We start from the raw sequence: 19,216 nt of genomic DNA, 5'->3' as shown, positions 1-19,216 counted from the left end.
GGTTAAGATGGAGGGTTAAGGGGAGAGCTGGGATTCAGCCCTAAAGTTACATAACTAACATGTGAACAGACAAATCAAGATCTCTTACCTAACCCGAACCAAGTTGTTTTGGTGACGTTCCTAAACAAACCCAAACTGCAGCTCTGCACCATCAACCAAAAGTTATAAAAGTTTAATGTCTGCTATAGCTTTATGAGAAAAAACTAGCCTGATGTTGCTGATTAGTCACTGGAATTACTGCCCTATGCTGTCCCCTTTAATGCTGCACCCTTATTTTATCTACCCTGACTACAGAGCCATCAGTGATCCAAACAGACTCTAGAGTCTTTACTAAATCTTCAAATTCGACTAGAAAATACCAAAGAACAAATCTGGCTTTGATTGCATCTGGCTCATGTTGTGCAGTGCCTAATGAATGTTTTATTGATTTCATTAATTAGTTATGGTCAATATAATTTGGCTTTTTACCAGAAAAAAATACAAATAAACCTCTTTAATGTCAAACTGAAAACAGATTTCTACAAAGTAACATCAATTTGACAAAAATGTGTAATGAAAAATAATTGACTCCATAAATATTCACCCCCTTCAGTCAGGCTTGCACATCTGGACGCTGCAATTTTACTCCAATTTTCTTTGCAAAACTGCTCAAGCTCTGTCAGGTTACACCAGGATCAGGTGTGAACAGCCCCTGTCAAGAACAGCCACAAATTCTCTTTTGGATTGAGGTCTGTGCTTTGACTCGGCCACCTTGTTGCCGGCTTTCTCTGTATGCTTCGGCTCACTGTCTTGCTGGTAAAATAAATCTTTTCCCAAGCAGTATTTCTCTTGCAGACTAAATAAGATCATCCTCCAGGATTTTCCTTAATTTTTACGCATTAATTTTGCTTTCTACCTGTACAAGCCTTCCAGGGCAGGCTGCTGAGAAGCATCCCCACAGCATGATGCTGCCACCATGCTTCAGAGTGTGGATGTGCAGTGTTTGGCATCTTGTCTGATGGCCAAAAAGCACTATTTTGGCCATCAGACCAGAGAACTTTCTCCCACTTGACCATGGAGTCTCCCACATGCCATTTGGAGAACTCTAGTCCAGATTGAATCTGAGTTTTCTCTTTGCCACTCTTTCATAAAGCTTTCACTGGTGAAGAACCCAGCCAACGGTTGTTGTCTGCAGAGTCTCTCCCATCTCAGCTGCTGAAGCTTGGAACTCCTTCAGAGTAGTCATAGGGGTCTTGGTGGTCTCTCTCCGTAGTCTCCTTCTTGCACGCTCACTCAGTTTGTGAGGACAGCCTGATCTAGGCAGATTTACACATGTGACATGTTCCTTTATTTCTTCATGATAGATTTAACTGAACTCCATTCTCTGACTTTTACTTTTCAATAACCTTTTCACTCAGTTGCTTGGGGCGTTCTTTTGTCTTCGTGGTGTAATGGTAGCCAGGAATACTGAATAACCAGTGACGAGACCTTCCAGACACAGGTCTCTTTATACCACAATCACATTTTCTTATCCATTATTTTCAATAATCCTTTTCTGAGGCTACTGATTCCCAACAAGAGAAGGTAAAAGCAGAGAGGGTCTTCTGCTTGTTAATGCCAAACTGCATATTTTTTGTCAAATTGCTTTAAATTGTCTCTGTTTGTTTGATATTTGATTGTTGTTTTAAAACAGAAATCACTGACACCCTCTCTGAACCCCTGACTGATGTGTTTGTATGCCGTTGTTATCCCTCTTTCAGGAGAACCCATACCTCTGCAGTGACGAGTGCGATGCCTCTAATCCAGACTTGGCCCACCCTCCTCAGCTGATGCAGGACCGTGAACGAAACGGCCTCCTCACCTACTGGCAGACGGTCACATGGAGACGCCACCCGGAGCCCCTGCTGGCCAACATCACCTTGTCCTGGAACAAAAGTCTGGAGCTCACGGATGACATCCAGATCACGTTTGAGTACGGCCGGCCCACTATCATGATCATGGATAAGTCCATGGACCACGGACGCTCTTGGCAGCCCTACCAGTACTATGCCGACGACTGCATAGACGCCTTCAACTTGCCTCCGAAGCGTGTGCGCGACCTCTCGCCCGCTAACATCACGCGGGTCATCTGCACCGAGCAGTACTCGCGTTGGGTCGGCTCCAAGAATGAAAAGAACGTGAAGTTCGAGGTGCGGGCGCGCTTTGCTGTGTTTGCAGGACAGCGGCTACAGAACATGGACAACTTGTACACTCGCATGGAAAGTATGAAGGGATTGAGGGACTTCTTCACCTTCACCAACCTTAGGTTGAGGCTTCTCAGGCCCGCCCTCGGAGGCACCTACGTCCAGAGAGACAACCTGCTCAAGTACTTCTATGCCATCTCCAACATCGAGGTACCTGCCAGGTGAGTGCAAGAGTTCTCTACGTTACTCATAAGACTGGCAAAGGAGTCAAATAAAACTCACTTTAGGGGAATTCTTTTTTCATAAACAGAAGCACAGTTTAAGAAGTTTTAAACCAGATTCTCTTTTTAACGCCTCTACAACAAACATCCACAAACCAACCCGTAAGAGTACTAGAAAAAACGCTCGCTGTTTGGATATAACACACAGAAACTGCAAGACATTTGAAAGAAGATTTGAGTCTAACTCCAGCAAAGAAGAAAATTCTGCGGAGCTGAAGCAGCTTTGACTGTTTGGCTGCAGTTTAAAACACAGAAGCAGCACAGATGGATGCTGTGAGCTGATGACATGCCTCTGATCTCTCTACTCGACCAATCTCTCGCAGTCTGACATGCAATAAACCTACAGATTTCTATCTGATGCGCGATTCAAAGACGCTGTTAAAAACCAACAAAACTCCTGAGCCTCAGTAATGTAAAATTCCCCTCATTTAAGGCTTATTTTGGTACAGAAGCTAAAGGCTTTAAACAGGGACTGTGCTCAGCAGGAAGTAGCTATTTAGAGTTTCCAAGTGTCACTTTTCAGAGCTTTAGATCTCTTTAGAGTCAAACAGAGTTCGAGCCACCCCACAGCAGAATTAGGATATTTGTTAACATCAGCAGATGAAACCCGAGCGCTCTGCATGACTACAGTAGCTAGCGCATTAATGCTTACTTTGACAAACACTAAGATGTTGTTCAAGTCAACAACAAGATGTACGTTTAGAAGATCTTTCAGGGCCGACGACTATAAATGAGCTCGGCTCTTAGCTGTTTTTTTCTAAGACAACAAAGGTGACTCAACAGATAATTTTACATTTTGGTTGAACGTAGAGAAGGAGCTGAATTAATACTAAATTTTAACAGGCCAAGCCCTGAAGCCTCCTCTCCCATTACCTTCTATGGCAGGGTTCATCAAGTACATTTGCACGGGGGCCAGATTTAGTCTCAACAGAAACTCTGGGGGCCGGACTTTCAAATACACAAAAATTAAATGAACATTTTGGTCTGATTGAAATATTATTGCAGTAGTATTTGTATTTTCCTACAGGACATTTTTAGTCATTACCAGTGAGATCTATCCCTATTCTCTAGAATGCAGCAGGACACAAGGAGACAGGCCTGACAGGATTGGCCGGACCCTGAAAATCCAAGAGAATGGGCCCTCCCTAATGTCATTTAGCACCAAAATTAACCAATTTTGACACTTTTAACCCCTTTTTGATACTTTTTGCCTCTTTAACCCAATTTTTGCATGATTTTAACCCTTTTAAACCACTTTTCCTGCATGTTTAATCCCCTTTGTGCCACTCTTTTATCCATTTTTGCCACTTTTCTTCTATTTTTTTTACCACTTTTTTTTTTTTAACCCCTTTTAACCCCATTTTTTTCCACAATTTTTGAAACTTTAAAACCATGTTTTCCCACTTTTAACCCATTGTTGATCATTTTTGCCCCTTTTTGCCTCATTAACCCAAATTTGAAAGGTTTTAACCCCTTTTAAACCAGTTTTTTCTGCATGTTTTATACCCTTTATGCCACTCTTTTATCCATTTTTTGCCACTTTTTAACCCCTTTTATTACATTTTCTTCAACAATTTTTGCAACTTTAAAACCATTTTTCCCACTTTTAACCCATTGTTGATGCTTTTTTGCCTCTTTAACCCAATTTTTGAAACATTTGAACCCCCTTTAAACCACTTTTTCTGTACATTTTATCCCCTTTATGCCACTCTTTTATCAATTTTTGCCACTTTTTAACCCCTTTTCTTCACTTTCTTACACTATTTTTTGTCATTTGTAACCAATTTTTGATACCTTTTGCCCATTTTTCAGATATCAACTAATTTTGACAGTGAATTTCTGTAAAAACTGATCAAATGTTGAATCATTCTAAAACTATTTCAGTGTTAATTGTTTGTGGGATGGATTTAACAGCTGCAGAAATTTAAAGCAAAAGAATACTCTTAAAATCTTCTTTTCTGAACTTAATGATCTTTCGGGGGCCGGACAGGAAGCTTTGGGGGACCTGATGTGGCCCCTGGGCCGCCAGTTGATGATCAGTGTTCTATGGTGTAAAGAAGAGGCCCCTGTGTACACTGTGCAATTTTCCTCCAATTCAGCCATGAATTTTGACCTGCACGACTCACTTTGAAGTCAGGCAACTTGTAGCCAGACCAGGGGTCGTTTGTCGTGCTGTGTACAGCCCGACTACGACCCGACGACCTGCTCTCGCCTGGTTGGAAGGATTTCTGGCATGTTTGATATTTTGGTCGTATGACTCCAGACACTTCACAGTGAGAGCAGAAACGCGAGCAGAATAAACAACTTTGGGCCAATAATTCAAATGATGCGGCTCAGTAAAGAAAGTGAGACCTGGTGGTGAAAAACAAACACCCTCTGATGTGACATGGGTGCACTCACACTCTGATCTGAGGGGCGTTAAAATGACCCTTTGTCTCCCAACATGAATCCCCGTCCGCCTGTCGCTGCCCTGTGAGGACAATGATTAATGACAGAAACACACAGCCTCGGTGGTCTAACGTAAACCGCAATCCGCATGCTGCCGGGGGAGCCGGGAACCCTTACATGGCAACTTTGTGACAGTGAAGGATGCTCGGAGCCGTCACGCGCCTGCTTAGCATCAACAAGCCATCTCTCCTACCTTTCAGAATTATCATTCCAATCAATACAGCAGGCTGACATTTGAATGGTATTTAACATCCTTGTTGGGACGGTGTGGAATGGGGGGGGGGGGTGCTGAGGGAGAGAGAGTGATGGGATTGGTGTGTCAGAAGGGGGAAAGTGAAAATGAGCGACTGTGTGCGAGGGGCGTTGTCTGACGTGGGCGTCTTGTGTGTGCAGTCAAGGTATGGGGGGGGGGGTTGTTTGATGAAGTCCTGAGTGGATGCTGACACAGCACACACACATAAGCACACACACACTCACAAACAGCCCTCTGGCACTGTGGAAAGGGCCTGCAGGTATTGATCACAGCCACTTTTCAGGCTCAGCACAGAATCAGAGAGAGAGAGCAGCCCAATACCCCTGAGGGTGAAACAGTCCATCAGCATGCCTGAATCTCCGACACAAGCAGCAGATTTAATAATCAACCATCCATGTGTTCAAATATTTGTGCTTATTTTGTTATTTAGTAGTCCACGAATGATTCACATCGAAAAATTTATCATCCGTCTCCAATTCCCTGCTGTGCTGATCCGCCTGCAACACCGCTCTGCACTGTACGCTCTAAAGAGTTCTTATACTTCCACAACACTTTTTTAATTTCTCTCATCCAGAGAGCAGGGAAGCTGGCGACAGCTCTCCACAGTGTCAGTACGCAGGCCCGCCCACAGAATAGTCTGGGCCCCTGAAAATCCCTGAGACCTGGCCCTCCCCAGCTGTGATTGTGTTGGATCAGTAGCATTGGTGCTAGCGTCATGACTAACAGATACTTCATTTTGGAGCTGAAAAGTGTGTCAGTCTGTAATGGGTTCTAAAGTTGGAATTACTTATCCATGCAACTCTTAAACACCTTTTCATCACTGTTTCTGCCCATTTTTCCTAGTGTTTTCCACATTTTTTCACTTTTATCACATTCTAGCTACTTTTTAACAGCTTTTCACCATTTTACCTCCCATGTTTTGCCTTTCTTGACTAATTTATGCTTCCTGTCACCCTCTTTTGCCCATTTTAACCTGCTTGTCACCATTTTACCTCCCATTTTTTTGCCCCCTTGTTGCCTTAACTGAACTATTATTGCTTCTTTAAACCCATTTTTTGCCCACTTTTTAACCACTTATCACCATTTTTCCACCCATTTTTGTCTCTTTATGCCTGTCTTGACCTATTTTTGACTCTACTTTTTACCACTTTTCACCACTTACCCATTTGTTTTTTACTTTCTTCACTCATTCTTACCTTTTTCTAACTCATTTTGCTTCTTTTCTAACCACTATTCAACATTTTCCTCCACTTTTTTGCACCTTAATGCCTTTCTAGGCATGTTTTTTCCAACTTTTTCTCATTTTACCCACTTTCTAATCCACTTTTCACCAATTTCCTATCTGTTTTGCCTTTCTTTACCAATTTTGGGGTTTTTAAAGTAAGTTTTGCTGCTTATCACCATTTTTTCATCCATCTGTTGTCCCTTTTTGCATTACTTAAAATTTCCACATTTTTTAATCTAATTTGTGCCACTTTTTTTAACCACTTTCCACCATTTTCCCACCCATGTTTGCCTTTTTTGACCTATTCTTACCTCTTTTAACCATTTTTTTTTTGCCACTTTCCACCATTTTCCCACACGTTTTTGCCTCTTTTAACTCATTTTGCCACTTTTTAACTGCATTTCACCAGTTTACCTCCCATGTTTTGCATTTCCTCCATTCATTATTTGCTGCTTCTTACCTTTCTTGACCCATTTTTGGGTTTTTCAACTAATTTTTGCCAATTATCACCATTTTCCCTCTCATTTGTTTGTCCCTTTTTGCATTACTTGACCAATTTTGGCCTCTTTAAACCCATTTTTTCCACCTTTAGCCACTTTTCACCATCTTCCCACCCAGTTTTGCCCATCTTGACCTATTTTTGCCTCTATTAACCAATTTATGCCACTTTTGAACCACTTTCCAGCATTTTCCCACACATTTTTACCTCTTTTTGCCTTTCTTGATGCATTCTACATCTTTAAACCCAATTTTTACCACTTGTCACCATTTTCCCAACCATTTTTTTTGCTGCTTTCTGCCTTTCTTGACACATTTTTGCTCCTTTTAACCCATTTTGCCACTTTTTAAGTGTTTTTCACCATTTTCCTCTCCATTTTTGCCCCTTTTTGCCTTTGTTGGCCCATTTTTGTCTCTTTATCCCATTTTGCAGCTTTGTAACCAGTTTCAACAATGTTCCCACCCTTTTTTGCCTCTGTTGCATCTCCCCCAATTATTTCATTATTTTTTTTAAGTTATTTCAGTTCCTCTACTTCATTCTCTGTTATCCTGTCAAATTGCCCGTGCACCTTGTTAACATGAAAAAAAATAGAGGAATTTCAGCTTAAGAAAATGGGTTTGATATGAGTGGTTGTTATTCAGGTTAATAATAAAATATGGTTCTCACCGCTAAACTTTACAATGGACCATGATTTTCCTGACTTCCATGGCCCCCCTTACCGACTGAGCTCCAGAAAGCCCTCCCCTTTGTCCCCCTTATAGGCGGCCTCGGTGTTGATCCACCTCTGCTCTGTATGCTCTTAAAAATTCTCGCACTTCCACACCACCGTATTTGATTTCTCTTCTCCAGAGAGCAGGAAAGCTGGCTCTGCATGGCGACAGCTCACGATAGTGCCAGTATGTGCTGGATCTGGTAACAAGAGGACCCAAATTTAGCCCTGTGGAGATGACTGAGGCCAGTCCGTCTTCCGCCCCCCCGGCCTCCCACACCTCCCGTAACATAATCACTAATCAATAAGTTATTCTGGGCAGCCGAGCTGGAGTATTAGGTGATAGTGGGTGGGGGGTCTTCAACAGTACAGTACAATCAAGAGTGTGTGATGCTTACGGCTGGGAAATTGATTTTGGGGGAGCGAGACGATTAGTCAATGTTCCCCCGGACAAAAGGCTAAGCTATTTCATCTCATCTCATCTGGCCTTAGTAACATATTGGGATTCCCAATGCTTAAAATTTGAATAATGAATATTCCACTTGGCTGGGGCTCCAGCAGGGGACGGTTGCACTGAAATGGGTTTTATATGATCAGGAGCGAGCGGCAGTGCAGCACAGGTCGCAGCAGTAATGAGATACGCTGGCGTTATCGATGGACAGAGAGGTTGTAGTCACTTCCTGGCCGTATTGTGTGTCCCCAGGCTTCTCCAGCAGTTTAAAGTGATTATTATTAGTTAACTGTTCTTCATGATCTCAGTTGACCCTGGGCAGAAACAGCAAAACAAGCTCTTTTTTCCCATCAAGCAGTGGGAGATGTGTCTCATTTATCTGACGCTGCATTGTCAGAGTGACTAGCCCTAAAGAGCTGGCACAGGTACGCGGGAAGCCAGGTACACAGGGCAAAATAGTGCTGCTTTATCAATAAAAACGTAACCTGAGCGCCTATTAAGTGCAAATGCAGGGGAGCTTGGTTGGTGACTGTAAATTTAGATTCGTGGACATGATGAAAACGCCCAGAAAATTGGACATCGAGCAAGTTTGGAGGGTGGAGGGCAGCTAGAGTTGGAGCGAAAGGGTGCTCCGAGGTGGCAAAAAGGGGAGAAGGTCAAAGGAAAGGGAGGGAAAGTCAAATCGGAAAGAGTCGATAGAATATCATTATCAATTCAGCATGGCTCACTTTGTAAGTTTTCCCAAGGTTAACTGTAATGAGCCATGGCTCTCACTACAGTCTGAACGCCAAGCCAAGGTGTTTAGGGTTTAGAAAGCCCTCTGGCTTACTGCTCATCTGACGGGCTATACCCGACCCTCAGATGTGGCCATTTCCATATCACTGATGGGCCATGAGAAAGCCATCTCCAACCATCAAAGATAGAGTAGCAAAGCCTCAGCTCTATCATCATTTACATCAGTGAAATCACATTCACCGGGAAGCTTTACTCATAAGCAGAGCTCTCAAATTCCCCCTCATTCATCGGAGCTCCAGCTCTCCACGACGGCTTCCTCCGTCCCATCTGTCAGCCGCCTCGTTTGGCTGTTGCACAGACTAAAGTGAGCCCTGTAGTCTGCGTTATGGATTAGACGTTGGGTCATGGATTGGGCCTTTTTAATGAAATAAGCAGCAGGTCGTACGCAGGGTCTTTATAATGGAATAAAGGAAAGGCTGTAAGCTCAGGAAGAGCCAACTAAGTGGATTAGGGCAAAGCCAGAGAGAAGGAGCTAGAGCAGGATGAAGGGGGGGAGAAGAAGAAGAAGGAGCAGCCGGCATCGTTTTTCTTTCCTCGCTTGTAATCGCCGCTCTCTTCACCCCCCTGCCGCACAATTTGATTTGATTGGCTGATGGGGGAAGAAGGGCATTCAAGAGAAGCAAAGTATGCAGGCCGAGTGTCCATTACTGTCCTTTGTCAGTCAGCAGAGACGAGTGCTGGAAGAGACACCACGATTTATTTTTACCACCATTGCACTGAGGGGGATCCTGTTAATGGTATTTTCATATGAAGTACATTAAAGCTGCTGTAAGGAGTTTTTCTGGTTATGGAATACTCTCATGATAAATCTCAGGCTACTTTATGAATAACTAAAGCAAACAAGATCATCAGTATTAAGATTTTCTACTTCTGTATTGTCATTACTAATCTCTGAACGTGGTGGAGGGTGGGTGTCAAATGGAGCAAAAGCACACCTTTTTTATAAAAATTGGCTTTTATGAAAAAAAAAATACTAACAACCTCTTTAATGTGAAAGTGAAAACAGATTTCTAAAGAGTGGTACTAGCAGTCTCACAGTTAGTGAAATGGGGATCACCTGAGTGCAGCGAATGTGTCTCAAGTGATTGTAGTTTAAAGACACCTGTGTCTGGAAAGTCCAGGCACTGGTTAATCAGTATTCCTGGCTACCATTACACCATGTAGACAAAAGAACAGTCCAAGCAACTCAGGGAAAAGGTTACTAAAGTCAGGGGATGGAAACAAAAACATTTTCAAGGCTCTGAACATCCCTGGAGTTCAGTTAAAGCCGTCCATCAATCCATCCATCCATCCATCCATCCAACCATCCATCCATCCATCCATCCATCCATCCATCCATCCATCTTCTTCCGCTTATCCGAGGTTGGGTCACGGGGGCAGCAGCCAAAGCAGGGAAGCCCAGACTTCCCTCTCCTCGGCCACTTCATCCAGCTCTTCCTGGGGATCCCAAGGCGTTCCCAGGCCAGCCGAGCGACATAGTCTCTCCAGCGTGTCCTGGGTCTTCCCTGGGGCCTCCTCCCAGTGGGAACTGCCCAGAACACCACACCGGTTGTTCAGTATTCCAGGCTACCATTACACCATAAAGACCAATGAACACTCTGAGCAGCTCAGAGAAAATGTTATTGAAAAGTATAAGTCAGGGTATGGATAACAAAAAAATTCCAAAGCACCAAACATCCCCCGGTGTTCAGTTGAATCCATCACCAAGAAACGGAAGGAATATGTCACATGTGTAAATCTGCCTGATACCCCTTTCCCACTGGCCGACAAACCCGTTTAAACACGCTAACAATCTGCTCCTGTTGGCAGAGGGAAAGGCTCTAATCGGCATTCAGACCCGCGTCGACTGACCCTGCAATGGACACGGGTTTTTATCTGTTTGCCTCCGATCGGCTCCAGCAGGAACTTCACACTTAGGTGAATGTGGGATGAAAAAAAAAAAACAGCCACGCAGATGTCTGCTGGCCATCAGACCCAGGTCTGCTGGCAATGGGAAAGGAGTCACTAGTCGATTGTTAGTGGGTTTGCAGCCAAAGTTGACTCTAAATACTGATCTGAAGGGGCTATATATTCATGAAGTCACTTATTTTACATTACATCTTATTTATCAGGGATTACTTTGTGGAAATCTGTTTTCATCCCTCTTAAAATATTAAAGAGGGTGTTTTTTATTTTATTTTGTCAACAAAGTCAAATTATATTCGCCAGGATTAATTTTATAAAATCAATAAAAGGGTAAAACATCTAAGGGGGTTTGTGTATTGTAGCATGTGTTTGGATGTGCAAAGGATTGTGGATCAGCATACACTGAATAGCATGCTGTATTGAAGGAAATTGTACATACAAAGCAAGTCTTCATGCAGAAGAAAAGTCAGGTATTTCATTGGACAGACATACAGTGCTTAAGAAATTCATTAGACCACCACCCAAAGTAAGGTTTATGCCACAGCTGCTCAAAATTAACAGCATTGGTTAATTATCAAAATCATATCTGTAATATGTAGAAGCTCTTTAACCCAAATGATATTTTTTTAATGCTAAAATATAATTATTATTGTTATCCATGAATTTTCAAATTTACTGATTTACAGAAAAACTGAAAAAATAGTAAAGCACATTAATATTTCTTGATTAATTTGTCAAATTATAGTTATTTACTTGCACTCCTGAACAGAAAAATGAGTTTTAGTGGTTGAATGTTATGCTTGATTCATTTCTGACTTTTCAGAGAAGCCCAGTGAGCCGGCTCAAATTTGGGTATAAAAAGGTGAATTCAGTTTGAAATTCCTCATTCCTGTTCAAAATGATAAAACGAGGAGAGCTCACTGAAAATGAAAGAGTCCGCATTAAAGCACTTCATGATACTGGATGGTCTCTGAGACAAATAGGGAAAGGCATAAAGTGTTCTCACAGTGTGGTCAAGTATGCTTTGGAGTCAATTGCTGAGACTGGTACTTACAAAATGCGCCAAGGAAGAGGCAGGAAACCAAAGTTAACTGAAGCAGGTGTCAGACACCTCAAGATCTGAAGCACTAGAGACAGAAGGAAGACCACTGCTGATCTTCAGGCAGAGATGAATGCTTCTAGATCAGAGTCTGAGAAAGTCTCCAGAATGACCATAAGCAGACGACTGATGGAACAAGGCTTAAAGGGAAGAACAGCTGCTAAAAAGCCATTATTGAGGCCTGCAAACATCCAGAAACACCTCAGATTTGCCAGGGAGCACAAACACTGGACTGTTGATGACTGGAAGAAGGTAATCTGGACGGACCAGTCCAAGTTTGAACTCTTGGGTTGGCATCGTCGTGTTTATGTCAGCAGAGAAGCTGGAGAACGGTTTGATGCCAGATGCATTGCACCCACAGTGAAACACGCTGGAGATTTCATTATGGTATGGGGTTCCATTTGTGGATACGGCGTGGGCAAATGAGTGAAAATCCACGGTATCATGAACAAGAACGTCTACCACACCGTCTTAGTGCATCATGGAATCCCTTCTGGACTGAATCTGATTGGTCGTGGGTTCATATACCAACAAGACAATGACCCCAAGCAGACTTCAAAGCTGTGACAGCAGAGACTATTTGACCAAGAAAAAGGAATCTGGAGGACTGGAACTGATGGACTGGCCAAGTCAGAGTCCAGATTTGAATCCTATTGAACAAATTTGGGATTTAGTAGATTCAAAGATTGATGGCACCAAAGTTTCATCTAAAGCAAGTCTGTGGGAACAGCTAGAGACTATGAGGAACTCAATAACAAAAGAGACTGTGGAAAAGTAGATAAAACCAATGGCAGCAAGAATGACAGCTGTTACCAAGGCCAAAGGAGGCCATACAAAATATGAAGGTTTTTGGGTATTATGTGTGAAAAAGGACTGTTTAGTTGTTTCAGTTTGTTATTTGCCAAATAAATGAAAATAACATTTTTTGTTTTAAACAAGTTTTTGAAAGATTTCTAAAATATTTATGTTTTCTCGTTTTTATGACAGGTGATCTAATAATTTGTTAAGCGCTGTATATAAGGACATACTTAATCTTTCTGTGGCAGACTTGATAATGCTGGGCGATTAAGAGATTGATTTCAATTACGATTTTGACTTCCTGGAATCATGAAAACAAGATAATTGAGATTAAATTTGTTGTGCTGCATGATTGTTGCACGTTTTGTCCATAGTTTTTGTAATACTTGCTAAATATCACATATTTATCACTTTTTTATCCTCATTTAGGGCTTTTTTTTAGGAATATTTTGAATGTCAAAGTGTTATAAGTGTTTAAGTTTGACAAAAGCATGTAATGCATGGCCTCAGTATCAATCCAAGTAAAGGTGGTTTTGATTTTCGCCATAATGGAGCAGCCCTGAAACTCAATAGTGGAGTGGGACACACCTGTGATGGTCATGATGTTTACATGTTAGCTAAGGATGCTAGCACGCTTACAAAGAAGCTAATTAGCAGTTCGCAGAAATCCACAAATGTCCGCGTCATGGTAAGTTTAACCCCAGTCCAAGAGCAGAAAACAATTTAGAGATTAAGTTCTTTGTTCTTGAACTCCTCATCACATTAGATCAGCCCGGTCTTGTCTTCAGGCCTGCTCTGACTCCAAAGATTAATTATTTTCCAGTAGTGAAAATTAGTTAAAAGCCCACCTGCCAAAAAAATAAGAACAGAGCCATATGAATGTTAATGATATTGGGAGTGTTTTTACATGGTCGTGTTGTTTCATGCCTGCCTGACTCATTTATCCGCCGTGCATCTGTGTTTCTCTCAGTGCCATCCTGGCCCCCTGCTGACAGAGCTAATGTGCTGAGAGGTTTAAGCTCTCCATCTCACACACACTGGAACAGACTGGCACAGAAAACCTAGCTGGTGTTTAATAACATGTTGCAGGGAGTAAAAGAAGGCGAGTTAAAGCAGTTTTTATGTCTACTTTCATGTCGCAGTAGGTGTTTTTATTTGTCTCTCTGTGGTTGAATCACGACGGCCGCAGAGGCAGATGTACTTTGTGATTCAGCATCAAAGAAACTGGATCTGTAGTTCTGATTTTATTCTAAAAGAAATGATGATTTATAAAGCAAAGATGAAAACAAAATTCAGGAAAAATTGAGCAACCATAGAGTTAATCTGGAGGGATTCTGAGTCATATCTGCACCTCATCATGTAATAATCAAACCTGAATACAAAATAAAGTCTTATTTTAGCTCCTTTTAATTTTTATTCAGTGTTAGAAACAATGAATCTGCAGAATATGGTGCATTTAAGGTCAAAGATCACTCAGATATAACCAAAAGTCATGCATTTTAAAAGCTGAATGACTGGCTCTTTTCTAGAGATCACGATATATACAGGTGCATCTGGGAAACATAGAATATCATGAAAAAGTTCATTTTTTAAACCGTAATTTACCTCAAAAAGTTCCACATACTCTCACATTTTCTGTAAGAAAGTGAAACATTTCAAGACTTTTTTTGTTTTAATATTGATGATTAGAGCTTACATCAAAAATCCACTATGTCAAAATACTAGAAAATTGTTGAAAAGTCCTGATGATTCCAGAGTCTTCATTCTCTCAGTCTGGTTTAGCACACACAACCACAATCATGGCGAAGACTGCTGACTTGACAAATGTCCACAGGACAATCATTGACACCTTCACAAGGAGGGTAAGCCACAGAAGGTCACTGCAGAAAGGTCAGCCTGCTCTGAGAGCGATCACTGCAGATATGGAGCCAAACTACCGTACTATAGGCAGGAGATGCACAAACTTCATTTTGCAAAACAGGAAGGTATTAAAACAGCAGCACAGCTGTACTAAAAGCGTGTCTTGGACTTTTCTGAACAAAACAGCTCCGCAGTAGGACAGTTCAAACCTCTGGGAGATAATTCAAACAGACTGTAGCTATAATACCTGGCTGTCTCAAATTTTGGACATCTTACTACTGTAATCTGCAGCATGTCTGTCTGTCTGTGTGTCTGTGTTGATTTGCACGGCCACACCGTTGCTCCAGTTGTCCTTGGTGCCACTCAGAAGACTTCTTGGGTGTACTGCTTCAAAACTGGTGCCATGAAAATATCAGAAATATAAGCAGATTTTTCATAAATCCAAAATTGTAGGACAATGATGGCCTAGTGGTTTGAGGTGTAGCTCATGTGCATGGGCGACCAGGGTCCGAGTCCGGCCTGTGTCTCTCCCGAACTCTCTCATCCCTGTTTCCTATTCTACCCACTGCCCCCCTTTAACATTAAAGGCACTAAAAGCCCCAAAATAAATCTTTTGCTTCAGTTTGCCCCCTTCCTGCCCCCATTACATCACTTCCACTGTATAATACGTACGCTCATGCTGCGTACCATTTATTTTGGATGTTGGAGCTGAGAATGATGTTGCACCCAAGTTTAATGGCCTCCATTTGCCATGAGTTCATAACTGGGGTTACTGGGGTGCTCTGACTTTTGGAGTCAGAATTGCAAGTTCAGGGCATGTTTTTGATGATGGATCTAACTGGAGGCTTGGAATTTTCAAGTGGACACCGTCTTTGCTCTCAAAAACACACGCTAAAAGGCAGAAACTACGCCATGCTGATGAGTCTGGTTTATCTTTATAACTCTTTATAAATAGCTGAAAAACAACAGGACATTGTTGAAACACACCCACAGGGAAACGTATTTGGCACATTGGGATGTGATGATCCACATTCCTTGATTAGTCAGCTCTCTTTAAAGCACTTCTCTGTGCTCATATTAAACAAAACAACACAGGAGTTGTGTGAAATGGTGCTGTAACAAATCACAGTTTATTTGCTTTTATTTGCCGGTTGTAGTCGGCGGCGCTGCATGAACATGTTTAAATATACGTCTGTCTTCATGCAGCCAAATGTTATGATGCCTTGCTAAAGCTCCTCGTTAAAATGCATGAGCTTAAACTTTGTAAATAAGTCAAAAGGCACAGCTTTAATGCTTCCCTTATTGTGATGCAGGACAATTTCTACAAATATGCACCGGCACGCAGAGATGCTGAGCCATTATGCAGTTATTTGGGGAAACACGCCCCTTTCCATGCCTTATTATATTAAGCAACTAAAGATGATGGCAGTAAAAGCACACCATAGAGAGAGTAAAGATTAGACTACTGTCTTTAAGAGCTGATGGAAGTGTGCTGCAGTTTTTATGATGCATGAACTTTTCAGCGATCAGGAAACAATTCTAGCTGCTTTTTTTTGGGTTGTTTTCTTAGTTTTTCTTCTTTTATGTAGGAAACTTTTTCAAGGTGATGCTTACGTGAACGCATTCATATTACCATTCCTGTTATTCTGGATATTTATTGTAAGAATCTGTGCGGGATGCAGGTGGGAGTGGATGGCACAGGCTGTGGGAGTGGGCGGAAATGGTCATAAATCCAGCAGGAACGGGCAGGAGTGGGATTAAGAAAGCCTCCTACACAGGGCTGTAGTTACAGAAATATACAGTGGCTACAAATGCACCGCTATGGTTAAAAAACATATTGACATTTAAATAACGGGGCATGTAAAGAAGACAGTTGAGGTTAGGGCAGTAATTGGACAATAACAGATACATGGTGACTACCTTCAATATAATCTTATAAGCATTGCACTAGTAATCACTTCTTAGCTTATTGGATGAGGAGTGGAGGGGCCAGACGGGGCCGTCAGGGAGGTGACCCCTGACCCGCCGCCCTCCAGCGGTACAGTAATGAGTTGGCTTTAGTTACACTTCAAGATCATGGGAAAATAACTCAATATCAGCGTAAAATTTGTGTTTTTATCCAAAGATAATGTAGTATTGAGAAATTAACAGGGCTTCTGTACTGGGGAAATGTAGATCTACATTCACAGATGTTTATATTTACACCTGATATAAATCAATAATAGCTTTATCTAAAATGAGTCGATATCATGACTAGGAATCTATGTGCTAATCCCAATTAGTTGAGGTGGATTCAGTTTTATTCCAAACGCCACATCGCCACACTAAACTGAAAATCAAAGCGCACGCAAAACAAGTTCTTGGCACATGGGAAGCCCCATCTGGATGAGATTTACAGTGATTATTCACATTTAAAGCTCAGATTAGTAGAGTTTTACAATAATAGAGAAGGAAATGAGTAAAAAAAAAATAAGTACAGTGAGTAAATTAAAGCAAAACCAACTGTTTTTTACTGGAGCCTGATCCATACGTTATCTATCAGTAAGGTCTTGGACCCTCAAAGGAGACCGAGATGAATCTGAATGGTCATGTTTTACACAGTTCTTGGAACTTTTCAAACAGACTGTTGTGCCATGTTTTGGTGTCCGATAAGCCTTTAAATGCATTAATCAGTTCTTCCAGCTGGACCGGCAGGAAATCAGTTTATTGTCTAACGTTAACCGGCATGCCACTACATAAGCAGCAGAGCCTGTTGTTGACCCGAGTCCTCAGAGTTGTTTTAAGGTGATGGAGTTCACATAGAGGTCTGGTTGTTGCACTGATTTTGTTCCTGTCTGTTCTGGATGAGCCAAAAGGTCACCTCAGGTGTTGAAGCCAAACTGCAGTTCCTCGAGTGAGTCCAGGATTTGGTCTTAAGGCTCAGTTATGCTCTTATTTGTCTTTTACATTCGGATGTACTTAAGTCCTCCTGGGGGCACGGTCTCACACAGATCCGCTCATTGACCAAACAACACCGCCTCCTCCTTGAGTCAGAGTTAAGCAGTCATGTGATCGTGTTTCCCCTCCGGTCCAAGTTGGATGTCTGAAAGTTACAGTAGCGGCTGCTACCCTGTAGTGTTTCTTTGATCTGTCTAGTGTTTCAACAAAGGCGATGTGCTGGAGTGGATTTGTATCTCCATTAAAAGTTTCAGCTCATGAGTCCAGGATGATTAGGGAATGGAGCTGTGGAGAGTGGGCAACCAATTTGCTGCTTATAGTAGCTACACAAGCTCAGTTAATTCATTTTATTTCCATCAAACTCTTCACAACAAAAGTCCCCTTTAATATGTTAATGAAATGCTTTTATTATGAAGCAGCCATATCAGGAAATGTGGTGTATTTTAGCAGCAGTGTTTTTAATAACATGTCTATGGGTTCATGCATGGACTTGAGTTGAGTAGCATACCTAAGGCTGGTTGAGAGGAAGAAGCAGGGTCATGAAACTGTGCCGGACCGGTGGTCCACTGGTAGTATTTCTGCAACAACACTGTCATCACTGGTTTAAACATGTGTTGTGTTGTAGAGCACACAGGAGGCATGACTGATGCCACAGATGGCTCAAACTACCACTAACAGTGGCGGGTAAACACGATGAGCATTGTCGAGTGATATATGACAGACAACAGTTTGACTTCCCTCATCAGTGTGTTCCACTCTGGTGCTTAAGCACAGCCAGATAGGTAACCATACATCACCTGCCTGTGTCAGTGTTGTTAGCATGCACTACAGTAAACAGTTAAAATGTGTGATATCTGTAGTAACAGCAACATGAAGCAAGTGTGCTCACTTTGCAAAGTGTTTCTATCTGCATGTCTGGAGCTCTAACCCAGCTTCTGTGCTGCAATAGATAGACTTGGTTTGACTTTATCCCAGCACTGCAGCAATTCCTAATACAATGGCACAAACAAGGTGTCCAAGGTTCCAGGAATATTTTCACAATAAAAGTGTAGTTGTTATTCTGTTTGAGTGCTTTTATTGTGAAAGCTCACATCATAAAATGTGGAGTTTTCAGTGGTGGCTTGACATATTTCAGAAGAGAAATGAAACTTAACACTACAGGTAAAGACTTTCAAGAGAAGTTGGATTTTTTTTATGTTTTGGGAATTTTACTAGAAAATTTTGGTAGAGAAATGCATTCAAAAATTTTCATGGAATTTTAAGGGACTTATTTCTGTGTTTGGTGAATTTTTTGGGGGGTGGGGGGTTGTGTATGGAATTCACAGAAAACTATCTTTAAGCTTTTTCAAGAGTTTTACTAAAACATTTGGAAAACATTTTCCAAGACCTCCAGGACCGTTAGTGTAAATTTACTTCATACCAGGCTTTACTGACTGAATATCCTCTACCAACTGGCCCTACACATTCAAAATGTTTAAAAAAAAAGGCATTAAATTTTGTGTGTTGCACAGTAAGAGAAGCCTGTTGTCCTCATATAAGGACATCATTTTCTGGTAAAAACTACTTCCTGTTCAAAGACAGGGCTTAGGTTACTCATCAGGTCGCACTGATCCCAAATAAGCAAGAAAAACTAGAATTGCATTACAAACAAAAGCTTGAGTCTCTGGAGATTAAAGGGGTACTTTCACATTTTGGCAAATTGGCCCATTGCCATAATTCCTATAGTCTTAGTAATAGGTTCGTTACCTTTAGTTGTCGGTGCAAGCTATTTTTAGATCAGTGCTGCTGTGCCAA

General features: G+C 41.8%; 1 protein-coding gene across 3 annotated transcripts in view; it reads left to right on the top strand.

Annotated features, from left to right (window-relative positions):
• Positions 1–19,216, top strand: part of LOC121524856 (netrin-G2) — a 144,735-nt gene that overhangs the window by 27,799 nt on the left and 97,720 nt on the right. For all 3 annotated transcript variants that reach the window (XM_041810388.1, XM_041810389.1, XM_041810387.1), the window contains exon 3: positions 1,740–2,383. In XM_041810388.1, coding sequence (XP_041666322.1) covers positions 1,740–2,383 — 644 coding nt within the window. The remainder of the gene's footprint in view (positions 1–1,739; positions 2,384–19,216) is intronic.

Source organism: Cheilinus undulatus, linkage group 17 (genome assembly GCF_018320785.1).
Source record: "Cheilinus undulatus linkage group 17, ASM1832078v1, whole genome shotgun sequence".
NCBI classification, from domain to species: Eukaryota; Metazoa; Chordata; class Actinopteri; order Labriformes; family Labridae; genus Cheilinus; species Cheilinus undulatus.
This window is presented reverse-complemented; position numbering and strand designations above follow the sequence as displayed.